This window comes from Phaethon lepturus, unplaced genomic scaffold (assembly GCF_000687285.1).
Source record: "Phaethon lepturus isolate BGI_N335 unplaced genomic scaffold, ASM68728v1 scaffold3261, whole genome shotgun sequence".
NCBI classification, from domain to species: domain Eukaryota; kingdom Metazoa; phylum Chordata; class Aves; order Phaethontiformes; family Phaethontidae; genus Phaethon; species Phaethon lepturus.
The window spans coordinates 1-19,780 of NW_010519660.1; the positions used below are offsets into that span (position 1 = coordinate 1).

General features: G+C 37.9%; 1 protein-coding gene across 1 annotated transcript in view; it reads right to left on the reverse strand.

The window, feature by feature from the left end:
- Nucleotides 1-979: 979 nt before the first annotated feature.
- The window catches only part of LOC104628498 (nebulette-like), a gene marked incomplete at its 3' end in the record, with an annotated part of 45,522 nt that continues 26,721 nt past the window's right edge, over nucleotides 980-19,780 (reverse strand). The window contains exons 6-13 of the mRNA XM_010297114.1: nucleotides 19,461-19,562; nucleotides 17,782-17,883; nucleotides 10,820-10,927; nucleotides 9,153-9,257; nucleotides 6,222-6,326; nucleotides 5,083-5,190; nucleotides 3,998-4,108; nucleotides 980-1,090 (exon numbers count right to left, since the gene is read on the reverse strand). Coding sequence (XP_010295416.1) covers nucleotides 980-1,090; nucleotides 3,998-4,108; nucleotides 5,083-5,190; nucleotides 6,222-6,326; nucleotides 9,153-9,257; nucleotides 10,820-10,927; nucleotides 17,782-17,883; nucleotides 19,461-19,562 — 852 coding nt within the window. The remainder of the gene's footprint in view (nucleotides 1,091-3,997; nucleotides 4,109-5,082; nucleotides 5,191-6,221; nucleotides 6,327-9,152; nucleotides 9,258-10,819; nucleotides 10,928-17,781; nucleotides 17,884-19,460; nucleotides 19,563-19,780) is intronic.

Below are 19,780 nucleotides of genomic sequence, written 5' to 3' on the forward strand. Positions count from 1 at the left end.
TATATATAAAATATATATATTACTCTGAAAGAAAGGTTCCCCAAGTGCATGAAGTGCAGAATGAGCTTTGCCTTCCCTCTTCCATCCCCACATCCTCCAGCCCCACCGCTGCTTCCCAGGCAGCCCATGCAAGCTCATCCACAGGAGCTGCGGCAGTGCCAGATTTGGATCTTGCAGCTCTGCTGAGCTCATGGGCTTGCCAAGCACATAAGTTCTTCAGGGTGGTCTTCAAGAGACAGTACACAGATCAGGGAGTCTTCCACTTCCACTCCCAGCCCTTCACAACTGAGTAGATCGCACACTTATGTGCTTCCACATAACCTCCAGAGCAACTTAGACCAACACAGCTAATACCAAAATTCAGTCCTAAAAATACACTCTGGAAGCAGCCTCCACCCTTGGAGGTCTATTTGCAAAATGTCTATTTGCATTGGATGAACCTCAAGCTCAAGAAAATCCATTTCTTCAGGAGCAACTCTATTTTTGGAAAAAGGTTTTCACAAGTAGAATAGTTTGTTTGGATAGAAGATCTTCCTGAGATGCCTGGCAGTCATTAACAATATTTATTTTGAGCTTGCAGGTACAAGTACTTCCAAAAAGCTCAAAATTATTTCACTGACTTTTCTTTACAAGTCCGTTAACAGTCAACTCTTTTTCCATTACAGTATTAATTATACCAGCTGAACAAATAAATAGATGGAAAAATTAACCCAGTTTTAAATGCTATATATACTGACCCCACTAACAATTTCCATTGACGTTTTAATTGCCTGAAAATCTGAAATATTTGTCATAAGTTTTGGGGGTTTTTTTCCAGAGCTTTTCCATATTCTTAAAGCAAAACAGAAATAGCCTTAGTTTTCAATACTTACGTAGTTCACTGTAGATTATGGAAAAAAAAAAGGGAATATTTTCAGTCAAGTATAACATAAAGAGTGAACTTTCTGTGACATCAATAACCTTGACTAGCATAACATACCTCGTTTAGTATCTGAGCTGCATTTTTCACTCTAATCAAATCTGGTGTATCTTCAAACACTGTCATTCCTTTTCCTTTCATCCCTTCTTCCAAATCTTTTCTATATTCTTTCTAAGGATTAAAAAAAAGAGAGAGATTTCTCCACAGAAAGATCTTGAAAAGAAACACTACTTATTAAATGTCTGAAGGGTCTCTTTGAAATTTCTGTGAAATATGAATTAGCTGAAGTACAGGTTTCAGAGTTAAAATAGAATTGGAAATTATGAAATCAAAAGGTACAATGTTGAAAAAGTGAAAAGGTATTAATGTAGTCACGTATTTTCCTGTTGTCCTCTTGCAAAATAGTCCTCCCCTATTCACCACTAGCACATTGTTTAGGGGCCTCAGCTGCCTCTCTCTATAGATATTTCAAAACTGCAGTAGCTTTTGCTTTTACAGACCAATATATGCTGTGCTGTAGTTTTTACCGCTGTTCCACTAATGGCATCACAATCACTACGGATGCCCTGAACACTATACTAGGACCTGTTAAAATGACTGCTTGATAAATTATAATGTAGAAGCAATACTCTTACCATATCACTTCTGTGCCCCTCAGACACTGCATTGATATCATCTATCAACATTTAGCAACTGCAGCCTCCAGAGTATGCAAATGTACAGTAAAAAAATTAAAAGCACACTAGAACCTGCCCATGTACATTTGGTTCTTTTTCCTCTTTTGAATCCCTAGAGAGTTGATGTAAGCCTACTGGCGTTCAAGATCTTTGTAAGTTTTTAAGGATTTTTAATCGTTCTTCCTATCTCCAGGTATGGGTTAGGCTTTCTTAAGCAAAGAAACTAGAAAAAAACTGAAGAAAAGAACCATTTGTACAGACATGAATTAACACTCCTAATCACATATTAAATTTCATAAGCAGCAGTGAGCACCTTTGTCTCTGTATAAGTTCTTTATTAAAACAAAAGGAAACCAGGTATTTTTAAAGCTTCTTCTCTTTATCATCAGAGGCATGTCCTAAAACAAGCACAAAACAACTTTTATTAATTTAGAGTTATTAAATTCAGCTGTCTCTTCTGAAGGAGTTGTGAATGTGGTTCCAGAGAAGAAAGTTCTCATTATTACAAATTGTGAAATATTTGCAGAATTCTCTACAGTGGGAAGGCAACAGAATAAGCTGGAACACAGCTGACACTTAAAAAAAATTAAAAAGTAAAAAGAAAGTAATTTAACAAATAATTCATTTTTTAATAATTCCAGGTTCTCTTTCTTGTCTCATGCAGTATCTATCTAAAGTTTAGTTTGAACCTTCATGCAAAAATACTGAGCTACATCCTTGACTATGAAGAAATACATAGTTTTGCTGCATCTTGAAAGATAATAATTAATTTGATCTATGTAATCTTTGGTGTTGGAATCTGTTCCGTCGCTGTGGAAATAAAGTCATATTAAATTAATGCAGTTATGCATTAAAATACCATTTCCATTTTCTCACATTCTTCCCCTCTGGCTTACAAGCATGGTTTACTCCCGAAGTGATGAGTCATAAAACTTGAGGAGGTAAGAATGAAGGAACATCTTAATGCATGTAGCATTATGGAGGGAAGTTACATCAAAGTTTTCAAAGATAAACATTTACAGCACATCTGCAACTATGCACTCCTGTGGACATTCAGCATGCAGCAAGATTAACTCAATGAAATGCAAGAATTTGCATTTTTCCCTAGTCAGTTGGCATACATGAGACAGGTACACACAGAATGGTACTGCCCAAACTAGACCTAGCTTGAGACTTGTCTACCTGACATCCAAGCTTACTGGAATAAATTATTTATTAGAGGATGAATAATAAAGGAAGATCTGAAAAGAAAATCTTTTCTTTGCCCATATTAAATCTAGCATAGACTGGGATAAGTTGTTTAAAGAACAAGTAAAGGAACAAGGTCCAAGGGTTTTAAATTCTAGCATCCCCGACTTGTTCATCTGGACCACAGCAAAAACATAAATTCTTAATACAATAAATATAAACAAGGTACTGTTGGCTCCCAAATTCAAATGAAGGATATCTAGCAGCTCTGATATTTCTAACTATGAATTTTGCTGATACATTTAATTCTAAATTTGGTCAAATGTAAACCTAATCTGTAGAGCCAAGCAATACTCAAAACCTAATATGAAAACAATTTTCAATAACAATATAAAAAGACTAAAGGTAGAAGGATTCTCAGTTACAGAGAAAAAGTGATTTAATTTATAATGCCACATACAACTGAAGAACACTGGACAAATCTTAAAGAAACAGTGGGCATACAGAAAAACTGCACCTTCTAAAAAAATTTGCTTAAAGCAGATTATGTAATATCACAGCTATATTATGGAATGTCAGTCATCTTTATTTTTATCCATAACATGTATAATAGATAATTATTTTAATTAAATTAGTTAAAAGTGACTACAGACAGCTCAAGGCATCCATATAACCAACACAGACTATCAGAAACCTGAAATATTTACTCAAAAGGCGAAAGTGTCATCTGGACACCAACAGAAAATCCTCCTTTCCACACCTTCATCTATCTGGAAAGAAAACTCCAAGTCCTCTCCAAAACCCTATCAAACAGATGTCTTTTACAGCATGCCCGGAAGGTCACCAAATTTGGGCTATCTGAGCCCAGGGGAGGAACAAATTCTAAAACTGAGGCCCTCAGAGGGAATGTCCTGCCAATGATCCATTTTCTATGGAGTCATCTGATTTTTTCATTTAACTCTGTTTTTCTGGTTCAGGTGTGCTGAGCTTTATCATTTCCTTATGTTCATAAGGAAACTTCAAAAAGTATCGATTCTTACTGCAGGATTATTCAGAATATAAAATGTCACGCCACAATTTTTACTCATGAAGTCACATTTGTATTTAGCTACAAAGTTAACTGTAAATTGTTCAGCACTCAGTAGCTTGTAGTGACACTGCTTATTGCTCGTTTACAGCTTAACAACAAAAAAAAGAAATAAAAATCCTCTACCTCTTTCAGAAGGTTAGTGACTTGTTTTAAATGCAAGAACTCTGGGGTCTTGTCTAAATCCATTGAGGGTCTTCCCTTGATGCCTTCTTCAAAATCTTTGCGATACATTTTCTATTGAAGCAAAACCAACAATTAGAGGTACACACATGTGCATTTCCAAGCATATTTCAGAAAGAACACTGTAAACAGACCCAGAAATGAGCTACGCCATAACTTAGTGATCACATTAATTAGCAACTTTATTACTCATTTCATTACCTAGATTACCTATACAAGACACACAAAGCTTAGACAAAAATACATTTGTATGGTATTTCCAAAGAAAATGTTTAACCTGATCTTTGAAAAAAACAGTTTGCTTGGTAGAGAAAAGAGAAGACAAATGGCACACAAGGTAATGGTTTTAAAGACTTTCTACCAAGAGGATGAAATCATCTGTTTTCCATGACACACAGCAAAAATAATGGAATCAAACTGCAGCAAGGGAGACACGGGGAAATCTCTCTCTTAAGATGGATGGTAAAGCACTGGACTAGATTGCCTGGGAGGTCATGAAACCTCCACCATTAGAAGCTTTTAATAAAAAGTTAGAAAAATATGGCCTGACATAGGATAGTCCGTGCTGTTCTGGAGCCTGGGAACAGTCCTTCCCCCTTGCTGAGCTCCCCAGGCTGAACAGGCAGAAGCAAGTTTCAGTTAAGGCACATGGTCAGACTGGGCTTTGTGGCTTCACTCGCTCCCACTTGAGAACCCTCCCTCATTAAAGATGGAATTAAAGGCAAAAGGTAAAAAAAATTAGTAACCTCTGATGTAGATGACCTCTTGAGCTTCCTCTCAATTAAGTGATGCTACATGCAATCTCTGTCTAGTGTTAGCACCAATGACCTTTTGAGAAAAAACAAATCTGAAGGAAGAACTGAGCTACAGAATAGCAAAGAGAACTACTCAGTACTAATTCCACCATATCCTCAATTAATAAAACCTTTTTGATGTGCTTCATCCATTTTCTTAACCTGAGTACAAGATGTCTGTTAGCCTCTCTGTTGATCTAAGTTTTGCTAGTTCAAGCACACATTTTTACTAACCTCACTTTGCATCTTTTGGGCCTCCTTTGAAACTTGATACATTGGTGTATCCACAAACTCCAGCATTGATCTGCCTTTAGATTTTTCATAATTCTCTTTGTACTTGACCTAGGAAAATGAAAATAAAGGCTGTTAACAGCTGAGAGAATGTAAGATCTGATTGCTTGCCACAGCGACAGACAAATCCTGTCTTAGCCATACTCTTTAGAGGTTTTGACTTGGAAGACTCCTCCCAGATTTAAGCTGTTGGAGAAATAGGGCAGCTAGACAAGGAAATTTTTTCTGGAGTCATTTATTCCTTTGCTTCAAAATGTCAGACCTAAAAATGGTGAACTCTGAAGACAGCGGGATTGAGGAGCATCAATCACAACCCTTAAACTAATTGCATTATTTTGGCTGAATGATCAGCTTTTCACGAGGATTCCCTGTCATGTTTCCATTAAACACCACCTTTACTGTAACAACAACAAAATCTGTTTCATGGACAGGCCCTGCAGGTCTCTCTTTCAGGCTCAGGAGCATCATTCCAAAATGCACTTTTGTTTGTACCTGTGGGAGGTAAAAGAGAAGGAAAACTACTGCCTTGGTAGTGTCCAGTCTTGCACCAACATTCCCTTCACAGCTACCAATGACCATGACCTTAAAGCTAGCAGCAAAATCACAGTGAAGGACGCAGGGTTAAGACACCAACATTATGCTTTATGCCAACTCACAAAGCAAATACGCTTTGTTTGGAAATCTGAAGAAGCTTTCTGAACTCATTCATTCACACGCTTTTGATGAAGATGGGCAAACAGATTACTTAATCAGTGTGGGATATGATTGAATATCCTACAGAAGCCATAAAGGAAAGCAAATAGCTACAAATCAAAATATGATATTCAAAATGAGTAATGCCATTTTAATTTATTTGCCTCTTCAAAAATGGTGATGTCTGAATTTGAGAAAAGTATTAAGAAGCTCTTTCCCCGTCAGGCTTCTGCACTAGGTTCGGGTCCTGCAAAAACACTCACGGGGTGCTTCTGATTGAATATATACTGTACATTACTGCAATTTGTCATGCAGTTTTGTGTCTAATTTAATCACTGTTAGAATGCTGCATTTTTCTCTTTGCAAGACATATTTATAATTGTGTATACCTGACTTTGAAGCACTGCATTTTCTTTGTGATGGATTTGTTCAGCTGTATCCGGGGTGAAATGATAGAAGCCCTTGCTTTGTTTAAATGATTTCTTATATTCATACTGAAACAAAAAATATCCAAGAATGTTTTCACAAACAAATTCCAGAAGGGTTTGCAATTAAAATACCATTTAAAATAACTATGGGAAAAACAGCATAAAAGAAACTATATTTTAGGCCTCCCAACTCAGGAATTCTACTGCTAAATTTTCATTTAAAATAGCGTGATGAAATGAAAAAAAGGACATGATAAAAAATAAATTTTGTAAGTCCCTAGAGAAAATGTTTGTCCTACTCATCCAAAAGTCAAATGTTTATGTTCGCTAGAAAATAAACATTATTTTTACATTTGAAGTGCAAAGGAACACATATGATGGTCTGGGTTTGCCTCCTAGTGGAAATAATTATAAAAGTCACACAACAAAATCACTTCTGTAGTGGAAAGAAAAATTATCTCCATTTACAGATACTGACCTCATACTTTTACTCCATTCCTTAACTAATGGAACAATATCTTAAATAATACTGTAAAATCAAATGAGGTAAATCATAATCTTCTGCTACATTAAACTACAGGCACCAAATTCAGTCTCTTAAGTCCTATTTATTCACCTTCTTTCATAAAATGAAACATATCTAAGTTCCTTTCTTTTTTAGCCTTTAGTTCATTAGCATCTCAAAATCTCTACAATAAGAACAGATTTAAAATGTGCAAAACAATAAACTAGCTGTTGTACATATATCAAAGTTTTAAATTTTCTGTGTCCAAAGTTCATGCCAAAGAGAATTACTTGTATACCAAAAGAGGGGAAAGTTCCACCTTGTGAACTCTGTTCCTCATCATAGTAATGAAAATAGGATGAGTTCAACCTGTCAAAATCAATCTCTTTGTGTCCAAACATGCCCATCAAGCTTTCCTCTTAATTGTTGGAATATATTCCCATGGAAGCTGACTTGTATAACTGCCTTGCATTGGTATTATAGTCTATGTGTTTCATAAAGTTGCACACACTCTAGGTCAATCAGCAAACCAATTCAATCAATCATATTAGTTTATGAGTTTAATTAAGAAAACAGGTTACAATTTATCACACCAGGGCAGGTGTAGCTATGTTATGCAAAAGATGAAGAGAAGCATGAAGTTGAAGGGAGAAAGGTATACTCTAGGGAAACAGCAAAATTGGGCAAGTGGCAAGAAGCTCTGTTTCAAAAGGGAAAAAAACAGACCATGCAATCAGTCTTTGGAAATCAGTTAAAAGCAGTCAGGAAGACTGTTTCATACAGTGGAAGAAGACTTTCAGAAAGATTTGGTGCTGTGGAGAGGCAGGGAGGAGAACACAAAGAAGGTACTGGAGAAGCATGGAGAAAGGGAGGAGATTAAGCCGTGTTAAAATGAAGGAGATAACATGAGGAGGTCAAACATGAGAAGGATTTTGATCACGGGATTTCTGTAGACGACAAATAGCTAGTGGAGACCTTAGGGATTGACAAAGCATTCTTCCTCCTGCTTGCAGAAAGAATAACCACCAGCATCTGGACAATGCGAAAATCAGCAACTTAGTATTTATGGAGCCCTCAGAAAAGGGCATAGACAATATGAATCAACCCTTGCTAGGCAATAGAAAGAAATAAATTTTGCAAGAAATGAGGAGCTTTAAGGAAAAGTCTTCTAACTCATTAGAGATAATATGACAAATTGATGAAGTTCACTCTGAGGGTGCTCATTTAACCAGCAAAAAGAATGCCAATCTTACCCTATGCTGAAGGAAACTAGAATTAGGCCAAAATGCACATGAAGAATGCAGGAAATGAAAGTTATCAACCCATTTATTACCCATACAAAAGGGGACAGTCAGTGTTAGCTTCACATAATGGAATGAGACAGACAAAAAGCAAGCTTCAATTCACTAAAGAGCAACACAAAAATCAAGTACAGACAGGAAGGCTGGATTATTTTTATTATTTTAGATATAAGCTTCCATAAGCAGGCACTGACTTAGAAGATGACCCAATATGCTACTAGTCATTAGGGCTAACTCTTCGTGTGTGAAGCGCTCACCTCTTACTGACCATGAGCAATCCTCCTTCCCAACACCACCCACTCACGCCTTTCCACAGTGGTGCTGGGGCCCTTCTGTGGTTTCTAGAGTAAAGATGACACATGAAGCTAAAGAGCCTACAAGCATCACCCATGTAGCAGAGGTGTTCCTGGAGCAGGAGAGAAGCTTCAGCATTGCACAGAAGCCAGGGGTGTCCTACCCCTTACTCCCCATTTCAACCCCCATCAGTACCCTGTGTCAGACCACCAGCCCCATCAAGGGCCATGTCTTGTTACATGGCAGAATGGAGTATGTGCCTATTACCCAATCCAGTGTAGGAAGCCTCAGACATTTAGGAGGGGGAAAAAGGCTTAGACAGAGAAGCTTTAAGGGAAGCTAGCACTCAAGAGGCTGTTTATGGCAGAGGTCCAAATATTAAACTAGCATAATGGTCACTTCTGTACAGAGAACTGCAGATGAAAGCAGTAAGTATAATCTTAGGCAAAACGAGATTTGCAAAGAAAAAAATATCTTCGATCAACAAAGGAAAAAACAGACCAGGTTTCAGTCGTGTAAGAAGAAACGCTCAAGTACCAGAAGTCTGTGTGATTCTTACTCAGTATATTAGTCATTCTAAAAACTTAACTATCTCTCCCTAAAAGCCCTTTTTTCTTCATTACTTCAGCCCTTTTTACTTCATTACCCTGGCTACTATGGTTACAAAACTACAGTCTACTACATATGAGACCATGAAGCAAGTACCAAAATTTTATGTATTCCACAGTGACTATACATACTACATTCCTTACTACATATATTTTTCAGATCTTTTATACAAAGGCAACTTACATCACTATGCATTTTGCTGATATTTAAAGCATGGTTTAAATATAGTAGGTTTGGTAGATCAGAGGCTGGATCATGTAGGCTTTCCAAATCCTTCTTGTAACTCACCTGGAAGGAGAATTCAGATTATGTAAATTAAATATTAACAAAATAATACATATTTGTGTTAGTGTGGCCGTCCAGAAATAGAAAGCATTAAGTGCTTGCCTGAACAATCTCTAGCAGCCACTAGATGGTGGTCATTTACTATTATTTGGAGGAAAAGGCAAAATCAACAAAGGGTTCATTCTACTAAGGAAGTATTTAGGAACTACTCGAACTTTTCCTCAAAAAGGACACTTACAACAAAATCACACTGTGTATGACTTTTCAGACTAGAAAGGAATTATTATTATTTCTTTTTTTTCTTCCCCCCCCCCCCCCCGAAAACTTAAATCAAGAGTATCTTCTTCAATACTTTGAGTTTACTCATTTTAAACACTTAACTCTGTTCTCTTTCTCTTGATTCAGGAATTACACTAACTGTCCAAATAAAAAAGTTTTATATAAAACAGTCAAATATTCAAGTCCTGAATATTTTAATACAGATTGCTTTCAGCAAAAGCACTCAATATAGTCATCCAAGGCAAAAGATAATCACTTAGGAAGTAGCAGAAGATAACTTCCTATCAGCCTACAGTACGATTTTCCATACTTCCGATAGCTGGATGCCTGTCTTTACAGAAAGAAAACTAGGCATCTTACCTGTCTTGGATGAAAAATTTTTTAAACCAATACCTTTAATCACCTCCACATATGTATAGTGTTCTTCACTGATTTAGGCAGACTTCAAATCAACAACACTCAATTTGCATCTTTCATAATAATTATTACTTCAATGAATTTTTTACTAAACATTTAGATTTTGGAAAAAATTACATATTCTGTTGGACCTTTCCCAGAGCTGGCCTCTCCTGTTCGCCTTGGGTGGTGCCCCACACTTTGGAAATGCCGGCCTACGGAATGAAGGCTTGTCTCTTGGTTATCTGGGATCATGGCCTCAAGGAAGAGTTCACATTTTTAGCACTAGACACACTGTTAAATATATCATCCCAACAGCATTATCACTCGATTTAGATGTTTTCTCCAATCTGGCTTCAGCAGCAGGCACTCATTGCTGAATTTAGTGACTGCTCTACTTCGCAATACCATTAAGAAGATCAACCAGCAGAATGAAGTCTAAAAGATAGGCATGCAAATCTGAGCTGCTCATGCAACCTCCTTTTACAGCCACTGGAGAGATGCCAGTGCCTTGCTCCTCTAAAGACAAGCATCTACAACAGGTCAGAGGAATTGCCTTCTAGACCTATTTATTTCTTTCCCGAATACAAAGGGACCGAGTACAAGGTGATTAGCTCAGAGTAAGTAGTTATACCTTTTAACACACAATGTTAAGTGAGCTGAAACTCATCTAAAATGATTATGAAAAACTCTGCAGGCCCTTGGAGACGAGCTTTATCAGAAGCAGAGGAAGAAATGGATAACATGCTGTACCTGCTATAGAGACACACTGTATAGCAGAGACTGCTGCTCAGAGTAATTCATAAGATGGAAAAAAAGTTCTGCTTGAGAACAAATGCTAGGTTTTTCAGGATGTAAATGCATGTAAAATACAAAGCAAATCCACTTACGTCACTTGCCAAGGTGGATGCAATCTGTGCTTGCTTGAAGGAAGCACTGTCAAGAGGATTATATTGGTGGCTCTTCATTTCCTTATTGAACTGTTCTTTGTATTTCACCTTCCACCAGAACAAACATAGCTAATATTAACATGTAGCACTTAAAGAGGGCACAAAGAATTCAGACTACAAAGGAGCTTATTAAAGAAAATTGCCTTATCCATAAATCTTTAAACAATGAAAATGTTTAAAGAAGATCAATTTAACCACACCTGTGACTGTCTTGTGCTAGTTTCAAAGTATCTGAATTTTACTAAAATAAAAAAATAATTTTAACATTGTCATATGCTATTATTGGTGCTGAAGGATTTATAAAAAGGGAACAGAAACAAAACCATATGACTCACCTGAGTAACCAAATAAACGAGAACTGTTTAACTAGCAATAATAGTCTACTTGCTGAAAATCATTCAATTCATAATTAATATCAAAAATGTGGTTTTAATGAAAAAAATATAAGATGAATGAATTGTAAAACTTGTAAAATTTTCAACCACTTGAAAGTGGCAAGTCACAATCAAGCTTCCTGCTCAGCTATCTTCCCACCTCCCAGACCATGTTGTCACCTCTGCTGTGCTAGGCTGTCACCAGAGCCCCCAGGTCTGTTTTTAATTCTGCCAGAAATTTCCCAAGAGACCCCCCAGGAACCTCTCTGTAGTACAGTCCCTTCTTGCGGACAATGCCCACCTCATTACAGTGTTAGAAAGCATAATTAAATGACTGTCTGCCACCTCTTTCACTCTCTTTTCTTCTTGTTCAAAAGAAAAAAGGGGAATGACAAGACACGTAAGACAAAATGAGCAATAAATAAATGCTGAGACAATGGTATTAAAAGTAAATAAATCACAAAAATTCCATAAAATGTGCTGAAGATCTGAATTCGCAACCTGAAAAAATGAAATCGAGCAAATAGTAAATCTCCCTCCTTTGCCTGCCTTGTTGTACATGATAATCAAACATCTGGAGACTTTGCACACATGCCTTGCTTCTTTCCAACAGCTGAGCATGATGGAGGAGAATAAAGTTCAGTCTGAATTGTGCTGCTTTCATGAATGTTAGTCAGACACCTGATATCTAAGCCTATGCGACATCCATTATAATTTACCACGCTCTGCATTAAATAAATACACGGCTTTTTCCTTACTTCTTTTTTCTCTGTTCCCACATGAATGTCTGATAAAGTGGTTAAACCACCTCAAACAATTTCCTTCCAAAATTATTTTTTTCTCAGCTTTAGTTGTGGGAAGAATTTTCTTTCTCCTTTTTAGTTTTTCCTTGCCTCAAAAGGCTCTCAACATGGTTTAGCTTACGCAACCTCATTATGTTTAGCCACAACGCCCAATATTTCATTAGTCAGGATAACAAGAAACCAAAACTAAGCCACCCAAACAGAAACTAACCATATATGTTCAAGAACTACATTATGATTCCAGGACTTACGTTACTTTTTCAAAGGAAGGAAATTCTAAAACATTGTCATTTTCAAAGAGAAACTTTATCTGAACACATGATGAACTTCATAATCTTTCACACTAACCCTAGAAAATAATATCTACTGCCTTCTGGTAGATTCATCTGGTTCATATCGTTTGGTATTTGCCTTGGCTTTGGATCAAGTGCAAAAGCATATATCTGAATACAAAGACACTGCTTTTGTCAAAGGCAAATCCACATTCGGTACAAGCAGTACAGGAATAAATCAGAGGGCTTTTCTCTTTTAAAAGGTGTATCCAAAATTTGCCTTCTAATAAAGATCAGGCAGTGCTGGAATACGGGATTTAAAAGCCTCCAAAACCAGGGATCAAGTCAGCATCATGAGCAAAATTATCTTTTACTCCTTGGGCATCAGCTCACATCATAATGACGTCATGCACAATAGTTTAAATATCCAACTTCTGCAGGCTGTCTTCTGCCTGGCCAACAAATGGCCTCAAACTGTGCACGCCGACCAAATGCACAACATGGTCCTTGATACTCTTGTTAAGTGTGAAGCCATCAGTGCCAAAGGGACCTCTCCGCACAACTGGCTTGCCATCTTCCAGCTGCAGCGTTTCATACCATTTTTTAAAAAGGTTTTTTTAGCAATACATTTCAATCTAGAGATTCCAGTAATAAATCCTCGTTAGCATCACTCCAGATGTCACCACTGCTACTGAAGGAAAGAGGGGGAGCCAGTGAACCCAGTCTTCACCGGGTTGTGTGTCCTGATGTCGAAGTGCAGGAGGGTCCCAAATTTATGGAGACCGCCCACCAATCCAACTGTAAATGCTCCTGTTGCCATGAGGGATGTCTTGGTACCTCTAGGCCCTGCTGCCTCGTCTGGCTGGTTGCTCTGCTTATTGCCTTCGCTCTCCTCCAACACCACCGCACATGTCGCTCTGGGGCAAAATGGAGGCGGCACAATAATATCAGATGACCCTGGCGGTATCTCAAGAGCACTTCCAGCAGTAATTTAACTCTGACTTGTCATCGGGGATTCATCTCATTGAAAGCTACACACACATTCACTTTCTCTTTTATCGGTATTTTCCTGTTTCCTTCCCCCTTTTGAAAGAAGGCATGGGGCGGGAGAGGGAGAAGAGAGAAGAGCAAGCCCATGGATGAGTCACTGCGAAGTAATGCACACGGTATTTATCCTTCTTTTGAACAGGAGAAAGTTATGAATGCAGTTTAAAGGGGAAAAATACGCCTGAGAGAAAGGGTTCTGATTGAAAACGAGGAAGAAAAATACCTCATTGGTGTTTTCTAAAACATCTGAAGGGGGAGGTCTTAGCAGTGCTTTAACATGGTGGAAGAGCAAACAAAAAGTGGGAGTAGAAATGACAGAAGCTTATGTACAAATTTCATCGTTAACGAAAAGCTTTACTTTAATGAAGGTTTAAAACGATGGCTACTTATTTATCATCTTAATTAAAAGTCTTAAGTTTGTTTATTTTTTTAGAGAGTATGTATCAGGGGTCAATTTAAAAGAAATGCATGTCGACTGCTCTCTAATTGTTGCTGAAGAAAGAGCAGACTTTGCAGGATTTTAACACAACAGCACCCCCGAAACACCACACTGGAATTAAATAAGGCCTGGATAAACAAACTTCTCATTGGCCTTGCACAAAACCTATAAAAGTCAGAATTGCAGCTGGACAGAGCAGTGTCTTTTGAAGCTTTGCAGCAACATTCCTAAATCAAATCTGTAGTTCAAAGCTGTTCACACAGGGAGTGTTCAGTTTCAGAAGTGGATGACATCACCCACTGTTCAGACTTACAAAGAAACTACAAAAATTGAATCATTCAACCACTGGGATCCCAGGATGAAGCAGGCACTTGCAGCTAAAGCATTTCCTCATGACCATATGAAAACATATTTTAAAAAAATGAAAAACGTGTCAGAGCACATAGATATTGAAGGAAGTGTAACATAAACAAAGAGCTAAATTAAAATATTGGTTGCTAAAAGCACTAGCAGAGTTTAAAGCAAAGAAAGACTGAGGAAATCCTAGGCTCTGTGTGTTTTTACTGAAAATCTCAGAGAAGGTACATTTTGAAAAACATTCTACCACTAACAATTTTATCCCTGAAACAATAAGCACCAGATCCAGCATAAAAAAAAAAAATACAAAATTATTCATCATAAAACCAATTATTGAACACCATAAAGGGAATACTTTATATCAGCAGCTCTTTGAAAAAGGTAATAAAATGCTTTAGATGACATAAAGAAGACATAAACAAGCGCTTGTTTTTTAATAAAAAAATACAAAAAATAACCCAAATTATACAAGGTACATTCAGCAAATTGACAAGCTTCATGTTTTCACAAGAGCTAACACAGTTTCTGTTTTAAATTTGGTTTAAAATCAACAGAAAGGGGTTACCGCATGCTGTGGGTAAATACACTAGTCCTGGAGCTATTATTTTTGCTGCTGCTGTTGTCAAAAGCTTTGTTAAATAAAACTTTTTTTTTAAAGGGGAAAAAAAGGGAGGAGAGGGGAACAACACTGATTTTGTAGAGCCTCGAGTGCCAGTCAAACATTAACACTATTTTCTTCACTTTGTTTGCCTTCCTGCTTGCCTTGATTGCTTTCTCCCTTCGTTACACCCACACTGCCTGACCTCCTCTTGCTCCTGTTCTCTATACTCCCTAAATTACCTACCCATATGCACCACATTAAAACATGTTATCATCTTCTCTTCCCATTACATCCATCAGAATTGTCAACTTTGCAAATTTACTGTGAGGGTCAAATAACTAATATTTCTCTGCATGTCGCAGCTTATAGATTCATGCTATTTAAGGGAGATTATCAACTTTCAGCACAAAAAGTTTATAATGCTCCCATTTGCTGAGAAACAAATGGAAAGCCTAAAAGCCAGAAAGTCTGGAGACAATAAAGGGATCATTAACTTGACTAATTTTTAAATCTTGTAATTGTTGCAAGCCTGTTTCACGATCCCTGTATGAAGAGGACTGACATGACTGACCTGCATTTAGGGCTCTTCCTCCCCTACAGCACAGGTGCATTCCTCATCCTGCCCCACCACCCTGCTCCTTGGACACGGGGGTCATCTTCATTCTTCTGTGCTCTTGATTTATGATCAGTGTGTCTAAGTGTTATAATGATTCAAATAATATATAAAAACATTAGACAACTCATGGCCACTGCCCTCCCTTCAGAGGAGGTGGGGGATTGCCGAGTGCACCTCCCCGCTGCTGGAAGCGGCTCGGCACCCACAGCCCCCAGGCCGGCGGCTGGCAGCAGGGTCCGGCTGAAGCAACTGCCTCCCCGTCTAAAAGTACGGGGCCCATCACACGCCCTGTGGGTGGCCACAACGGTGTAGACTGAGGAGAGGGCAAGAGAAGGAAAGATCTCAAAACTTGGATCCAGGCCCAGTGGCTGCAGAGTTTGGACCACCAAGGCTTAGTAAGAATCTTCTTCACAAATAAACTGGAAGCAAGCTACATTTTGGCAATTGCTCCTCTCTTCCTGCCACACCTTCTGCACTGTTCGGACTCTCTAAAGAAGTTAAAATTGCACACCAAATGCTCTCTTCTGCAGAAGGATCTCAACTGGAACTGCTGCCATCCCAGTCCCTGGCAGTGAAGAGACTCTGTTACAAAGCTTTTGCAGATGCAGCATGCATTGTCCAAGAAGAAAAGCACATCTAATAAAAATGAGATAAAAAGTGCATTGATGAAGCCTGTGATGCAGCTGGCTCAGCACCGGCTTGCAGGACCCCATGACCCAGCTGGTATTTTTTGATTGTTGCAATTGTTGGCCACAACCTCAAGGGTACCAGGCTTAGCGAGATGGAGAGGGCAATTGGAAAGGGATCCGCTTTGGTCCCGTTTGCAACAAGAGGCAGCTGCAAGCCCACTAGATTCTGAAATAGGCTGCAAGGAAAGGAGTCTGTAGACAGCCACTGAATACAAATAAAGGATACCACACACTAAATTTAGATATGAACCCTTTTAAAAACCACTAAAGATGTTTGCTAAATGACAGACAGCTCCCTTTCCTCTAAGTGACAGCAGCATAACACTAGTTCTTCCTAGAAAGCACAGGTTGACTTCCAAGCCTGCACGATGCTAAACACAAAAGAATCTCTTAGCAGACTCGCCCATCAGCAGAGGAATGAGCACATGATCCATGACAAAACGGAAGAAAGAAATCTGTTTGGAAAACACAAACTAATTTTGATTCCAAACACGCCATTAACAAAGCAATAAAAAAACATGTACTTTCTTCTTCTTCCCTTTGTGCAGTACTAGTGCTTCAAAGTTAATGACGGTCCAGTGTGAAACAGGAAATCATGTAGCAAATATCTAAGAACAACCTTTGGCGACAGTAAAAGGAGCTCAACCTCTTGCAAGCAGACAAACTGGACTGTTTCGCAGCTTGTTCTCTATGACACATTATTCTCACTTTATCCTGGTTCTAGGGAAGATGTTTACGATCTAGCCAAATCACAAGTATCTGTTACACAACACTGATTTTCAGACTGTTCTAGTGTATACACTACTACACCTGCGGGTTTTTTTCTAGTTCTGTGAAGACTGACACAGCCTTCTCCAATTAAAGGAGTCATCCTCCTTCTACAGGAGGGCAGAATTTTTTCCTGGGTTTACAAAAGCTCTAAGTGTAGCCTGACAGGATTGCAAGCAAGGATTATGCAAGGCACTGTTAAAGAACTAGCCCAGAAAAAATGAAATAAAAAGGAAAAAAAAAAAAAAGTCAGCAGTCAAAAATTCCTTCTCACGATGTCAGGCTGGTCTGTAGTAGAGTCTTATGAGTAGATCTTATGAGCAGAAGGCTCATAAGGTGAAAAGAGGGAATATTTGTGTTTTCAGCTTTCTTTTTAGTTGTGGACTAAAGTAATTCCTCCATTTTTCTTCTTTTTTTGTCCTTTTTTTTTTTTTTTTTTTTTTGAGGTTAATATATAACAGAAAGTAGTACATAAAAGGTTCAGTTTCAGGGGGAGGGAAGGCGGGTGGTTTACATGTCAGGCCAAATTCAGATCCCATTACTCACATTAGCAAGCAGTTATACAAAAGACCCTGGTTATTTCAGTGGGATTAATCACAGGGTAAAGTTCCACTCAAACTGAATGAGTAGCAAAATTTGCCTCTAAATTACATACAGTTAATATTTTAGAAATCCTAGGTAATCTGTATAAATATACACCACCTCCACAAAAGATGAGTTGTAACAGTAAAAGTTCATTGTATTTTTGCATAAAAATTTATATTCTGTTTCGTAAGAATCTTAAATTTACCAGTCATTGCAATACTCTATGAAAAGAGTTTGAGAACATAATCTTCATGCAATTAGAGATAATAATCTAAAAATCAAAATATTTTCTTGCATTACGAGGAACAAGATATCTGAATGAAGTCATTGTAAAATGACAGGGAATCTTACTTGGCTTAACAGTTTTGAAACTCCTTTAGCATGTTCAAAATCTGGTCTTCCAAGTACAGCAGGCTCCTTATTCATCTCTCCCCTTCCTTTCTTGTACTCAGCCTTAAAAAAATTAATATGAATCACTATTAAATTGTTTGCTTTTGTTTTATCAAGAGAAATGTAAGCATTAAAGCTAGTAGAAAAAGTCTCATTTAGTGATCTGCATTGACACTGTTTTCAGAACTGTTCAAATCAGCTCCAAAAAAAGCCCTTCTCAGGCTTCAGCTGCTTAACAACATAATATTTATTTTTTGTAAAACTCAATGCACAGCATTCACAAAATTAAACTTTAACCAAGTGCATAGCTTAAGCCTGAGAAATACTGTTCTCCCAATTAAAGCAAAATGAGTTACACTGGCGCAGCATTTCTTACAACAGGGTCTGCAGTTTACACAAGATTATTTGTAGCAGCTGAAACTAGTCTTGAAACACAACTAGGCTGAGGGGCAGCTTGTTTGAAACGTAAGGTCAAATTCCACTCTCGGTTTTACCACTGCAATCTTGCTGGATGTCAGCGAGGTTGCATTGGTGTAACAGAGCTGAATTAGTCCCACAGGGCTGGTGTTACACGATCTTCCTCCCATGCAAATTGCTGCAATTTTTTTCCACAATGCATTAGAAAATAGCGCAGATGAATCAACAATAGTGCGTTGCAATATCACCGACTAAATTACCCATTGCCTAAAATAGGCTTCTTGCATTACTCAGGCACTGTGAATCAGCAAGGACACATCATAACAACAGACTGAGAGAAATAAAACTCCCAAAGCCACTCTAACTCAAAGGGGGCTTGAACAGCGATTACTAGTAGATTTGGGTGTTGAACATACATCTTAGTAGAAGTTCCTGGTTTTCAGAAAATCCTGAATATTCAAAAGGTGAATCTCAGGTCTCTTAAAACTGTATCTCCATAGGTGCCTAGTCAGTCTCACATGAAACTATTAGCAGCTACTTAAGATCTTGGCTCGGGGCTTTATATATATCTATATCTCATTTGAGTTGTGTACAATAAAACATTAAACTGCATCACACATTGCTGCTTCTCAAACTGCTCCTTGATCTATCCATTAGCAGATGTCATGGTGGGAGGAAAAAGAATTTGAGGGGATTTTGGGGAGGAGAGTCCCCATGCAAGAAGCAGTGTGTTTGCACAGCTCTCAGGACAGCAGGGAATTGCATTTCCCTGCCACTGCCAGCCAAGACGGGAGGAGGAAGGGGAGTCCTGGGGTGCAAGCTTCTCTTGTACAGAGGTGAAAAAAAGCTTGGTATGTCTTCTGAAGTGCAGTATAGCATACGAGGATATGACTTATTTTGAGAATGGTTATCATGAATAAAGCTGAAACAAAACCAACTTAAGTAAGCTTAATGTTGTCTTTAGATCAATGACTAACAACTGCAAAAGTCATACTGTCAACATCAAAATAGAAGAAACCCATAATGTTGTAACATACCAGGCAAGGGTGGGGGTTTGTTGTCTTTGGGTTTTTTTTAATCAAACCTCCATATCAGATTTGGGGTTGCAGGTTTTCTGCTCATGACGTTTGAGAATTTCAGCAGCATTCTAAACATCTGACTGAAATTGGAATAAATAAAATAACATGTCTAAAAAATACAGGTAGAGTAACAGGAGAACATACATCACTTATTATCTTTGTTATCTCAGTCGCTATCTTTATGTCTGGCCTGTTCAGCACTTCAGTGTATCTATGAGTATCTTGCACATCTTTCTTATAGGATACCTGTCAAACAAAAAACAGTTTTGTTTAAAACAAACAAACAAAAACATTTCAAGTTTATAAATAGTGTTTGAATGACCTATCAACTCAGTCATCAAATTCAGTAGAACTCTGCCTAATTTATCCCAGCACAGTGCTGCTTGACAGGGGCTATTTAGTAAGAACCACACACAGGTTAACAGGATAAGGAAAAAATTCAAAACCATAAAATAGAATATTAA